Raw genomic sequence first — 4,457 nt, forward strand, 5'->3', positions numbered from 1 at the left:
AAACAAACAAAAAATTTATTCACTACTTGATCTAAAAAGATTCGTCTCCTCTAAAAGCCTAGCTCATTATTCTTAATATTTAGGGAAAAAATGGTTCCTATCAATATTTGAGAAAAATAAGTCAATCTCTTGAAATTTGAAAAATCAGAGAGTAACTAATTATGTGATTTTTATAAAATAAGTTAGAGTAACTAATTACTCCATATAATTGTAACTAACAAATGTGGTGAATGGTTATAATTAAAGTTTGTGTCTCCAATATTGTATAACACATATTCTGGAAACTCCTTCCTTTCCAGATACGTGAGGCCAATAGAATTGCACTGATTATTACAAACAATTAAAGCTTCCAAAAATAAGGAGATTTGAAGGAATTAATGCACAAAATTTTTTGCTGACTTCAAGACGATCATAGTATTGTCCCAACTCTCAAGGTATTAAGAATTTTGTGATTCATTTTGACGAAAATGACTTTCATGCCCGCTGTGTATTGTTGTAAATTGTTGAGGTGACTTAATGTCAGCGATCTCATTTCAATGAATAATTTATGATTTTACTAAGCTCTCATTCTTCTCCAAGTTTATGGTTTAATTTAACCTTACTAAGTTTCTGTTGTTACAATTGCTGGTAATGTATTGTGACCTACGAATTTACTAAGAATATTCATTTTGTGACTTATAACCTACATCTAGTGGTGACCTTACTAATATAAGCAATTCAGGGTTGTAGGAAATCTAAAAACTAAATGAAGTGCTATTGTGAATAAATGATGCACAATAATATTTTGCAGAATTGTGGCTGGATTTAGTGCTTGTTTTGGGTTTCGTTATAATCATCTTATAATTTAAAGTCCAAATCTAACATTAACTTTTACCCACATTCATAGTTACTACCAACTTGTTATCTATACATTTTGTGAGATTCATTACTTTTCTTCGTTAACCGCATTATAAATTTCCAAACAAGTACAAATTGAACGGTCACACACAGATAATTGTGAACTCTGATGAAAGATTTTTATGAATATAGTGATTTCATTGACGGGAATTGTATTTGGGAGAGAGTTTTTTCAAGTTGAAGATTTTGGTGATATTACAATTTATTTTGTTATTTCATATTAATTACAAGACAACAGTGGGTTTATGTTATGAGTTGAGCTGCCTCACTATTTCTTAAAGTGTTTAGGCTTATTAAATTGTATTTTACCCACCCCAGTTAATTAGTCGCGTTCTTTGATTACATGATTTATGCCTCAACTTCAAGGGCTGCTATCTGCTGTACGCGTGGCTCACTTGCAACCCTTTGATTTGTGTAGTTTCGCCTCGGTATTTATACTCTTGGACATTTCATCTTTGAGAGAGACTATTCATTCCTCTTCTCTCAAATGTTCTTTCTCTGTTTGGACTAGGGTTTCTCTAAAATTGGTAATTTTTTATCTTCGTGCTGTAATCTCTGTATTGTTGTGTGTGACAGATTTTGGTTACCATATTTGTAAAAGCAGAGGCTAGAGGGAACTTGAAGAATCATTGATTTTTTCATATATTTGTACGATTTCTTGGTGATTTTAGTGGATCTAGAGCCTTATCATTTAGTCGATGCTCAACCGATGAGTAGGTCTCTGTGACTGAACATCTGGACCCTTTACAGATGAAAAATCTTCTGTATTCTTGTTCTTTAATATTTTGTATTTTTGTGTTTTTAACGATCCAAAAAAAAGTTTTAATTAATTTTTTCGGTTTTTATTGCACTGTTGCAATAAGAAACCTAGCCTCCTTTGTTTGTTTGTTTGTTTTATTTACTTGCCAATATTCACTCTTGTCCAATAGCATGTACCAAAATTAAATAAATAAGAATTATGATGATTAGTGTTGATATCCGACCAGAAGTTAAACTCCTCTAAAGTACGAAAACACGAGGATGATCTGGTTTGCAATGGAATATTTTTAACAAAATCAATATTCATTAAAATATTCAACAAGATTATAGTGGTGGGGTCTTTTTCATTTTTATACAGATTTTGTAGGTAATCGTAGCATTGAGGGCCATAGAGAGATCCCAACACCCTAAAAACGCACCTTCTTCTTTATAAACGCCACTGAAGTACAAGAAAAAAGGCTTGTATCAGAGAATCTTGTATGATCTACGGTTGAGATGTTTCCTCTACAATCCGGCGATGATCTGGTCTTTCAGCCCCCTTCTGTTATAAAACGAGATCAAGTCCTGCAAGATCCTACTATGAATAATACTTTAGTGGAGAATAGTAATCACAGTACTAGCAGATAGGAAAAGGGAGAGCAGAGATCATCAGGTATCCAAGAAAATAAGGATGGGAGTACTTCTGATGGATCCTATATTCGGAAACTTATGCATAGAGATTTAGAAAGACAAAGAAGGCAAGAAATGGCTCATCTTTATGCTTCTCTTCGATCAATTGTTCCTGTTGAATATCTAAAGGTGAATTCATTATTAAATCTGTTGCACTTCTTAAGGATCCGATTGCTTTAGATCCTAGTAGATCCAATAAGAATTATGCAGTCAACTCCAAATTTATCGACAACAGGATTTAATTTAATTTGTTGTTAGATATACAGATCTAACATGATACTCGTGGTGTTTTAGGGTAAGAAGATCATATCAGATCATATGCAAGGGACTATAAATTACATAACAGATATGCAAGAGAATATCATACAATTACGTTTACAGAGAGATAAGCCAAAGAAGTTGTCAAATTCAGGCAACCTTAGCGACGAGGACGGAAGTTCCACTAGTTTTTCGCATAGTTCAGTCACAGTGAACCCCTGCCGAGATGGTGCAGAAATTCTAATCGGTAGCAGTTTAAAAGAGGAAGGGTTTCCACTATCAAGAGTTCTTGTGGAATTGCTTGAGAGAGGGCTTAATGTTATTAGCTATGTTTCTACAAAAGCAAATGAAATGTCACTCCATATAATTCAGTGCGAGGTACAATTTGTGGATTAATTTATACACTGTTGGAATTAGGGTTTCATCTGTTATCCATTGCTTTGTGATTCGAAATATTTGAATTCTCTTATTTATCATCCTTCCAGGCCAGCGATATCAGATGCAATGATCTATCCGAGCTTACTGGAAGACTGACCGAGGTGATTAACCTTAGGCGTGATAACCCTTAGATAAGTGTCACAGAAGACTAACATCACAAGGGTTTGTGTCATTTCTTAAACATGGCAAAAGGTATTTACATCTCGTGTGTACTTAAGTATGAAGTGGCTAAAGAGATTTGAAATTAATATCCATGTACTTTAGCTGTTTCCAGTGTGCTTCTATATTATAATCTCTCTTTGAACCATCGGTAGTGCACAAAAGGTAGATTTTTTATGCTGGATAATTCTACATGTCTATAATGTACATGTAGCATAACCCCTTTATGCTCACTGTTTGTGAAATAAAATTCTCCTGACTTTGTTCAAGCTTTTGTGGCTCAGACGGCACAGAGCATCTGGATTTTTCATTCATGCACGTGTGATTTTCAAAGACCCAACATGTATTTTTTTTGCCTTTGGCTCTTTCATTAACTGATAGAAATAAATAGACCCTAGAAGCTAAAAAAGGGTATCCCGAGCAATTGCAATAATTGGCTTCATTGATATTCCAGTGTGAGAACATTATAACTCCTATATATAAGAAGATTTTCTGTTATTGATTTATACATTATTTTGATCAATTTGATAATGTTGAGAACTGAGGAGAAAACTCTTTGTGACTCTGTAGGTGCATGCATTCTCGTGTTAAAAAAAGAAAAGAAAAGAAAAGAAAATTGAATTCTCTTGTGACTTTAATACATCATACCGTAAGCGTTTGTAGCAGATGCAGGTTAACCTACAGAAATTTTCTATCTGCTGCCCATATTAATTCATTCGGATGTCATTATCTTTCGTCAATAAAGGAATATAAGCTAATTTAGGTCACTTTACTATTGGAAATGTCTACTTTTTAAAAGTTTTTTAAATATGGATTTTACAAGTATTATAGCAGTCCAAGTTACAGTACTATTGTGGTGTCTTAAATGTTATCTGCCTTGTTTGCATCTTAATAGTTTTGTTTGTACAGGTATCGTTTCTTTGGCACGTAAATGTACTATTAAGCTCCTGTTTGATTTTGTTAAAAACTATATTTTTAGTAGATTTTGATATAATTTGATGAAACATGTGATTGAAAAGTTGTGAATCCTAATGAAACACGTGATTAAAATTAATTGTTGATTTAGATTTAAATTTATATATTTTTTAGCTAAATCAAATAGGAGCTAAACAATATTAAGAATAAAAAGTGCTTAAATTTGATTATTATACTGTTTCAATGCATATTTGATGCATTGGTTTATTTAACATGTTAATAAGATATTGTTTGACGAATTATTCTAGATGTACATTTTAGTTTACATCATGGATGACATTCTTTATGTGTCAAAATTTGGC

General features: G+C 32.6%; 1 protein-coding gene across 1 annotated transcript; it reads left to right on the plus strand.

Moving 5' to 3' along the window:
- Nucleotides 1-2,053: 2,053 nt before the first annotated feature.
- LOC111392839 (transcription factor bHLH120-like) lies at nucleotides 2,054-3,449 on the plus strand. The gene is made up of 3 exons (XM_023018256.1): nucleotides 2,054-2,454; nucleotides 2,620-2,961; nucleotides 3,069-3,449. Exons 1-3 carry the CDS (start codon nucleotides 2,365-2,367, stop codon nucleotides 3,150-3,152), a joined length of 516 nt encoding a protein of 171 aa, XP_022874024.1. The 5' UTR covers nucleotides 2,054-2,364; the 3' UTR covers nucleotides 3,153-3,449.
- The last annotated feature ends 1,008 nt before the right edge of the window (nucleotides 3,450-4,457 follow it).

The sequence above is a fragment of the Olea europaea genome, chromosome 1 (assembly GCF_002742605.1).
Source record: "Olea europaea var. sylvestris chromosome 1, O_europaea_v1, whole genome shotgun sequence".
Classification (NCBI taxonomy): domain Eukaryota; kingdom Viridiplantae; phylum Streptophyta; class Magnoliopsida; order Lamiales; family Oleaceae; genus Olea; species Olea europaea.

Excerpts from the sequence above, each read along its gene's own strand:
- LOC111392839 (XM_023018256.1), top strand. The coding sequence starts at position 2,365 with ATGCATAGAGATTTAGAAAGACAAAGAAGGCAAGAAATGGCTCATCTT. Across the intron at positions 2,455-2,619 it reads TTCCTGTTGAATATCTAAAG|GGTAAGAAGATCATATCAGA; the intron begins GTGAATTCATTA and ends GTGGTGTTTTAG. Across the intron at positions 2,962-3,068 it reads TCCATATAATTCAGTGCGAG|GCCAGCGATATCAGATGCAA; the intron begins GTACAATTTGTG and ends TCATCCTTCCAG.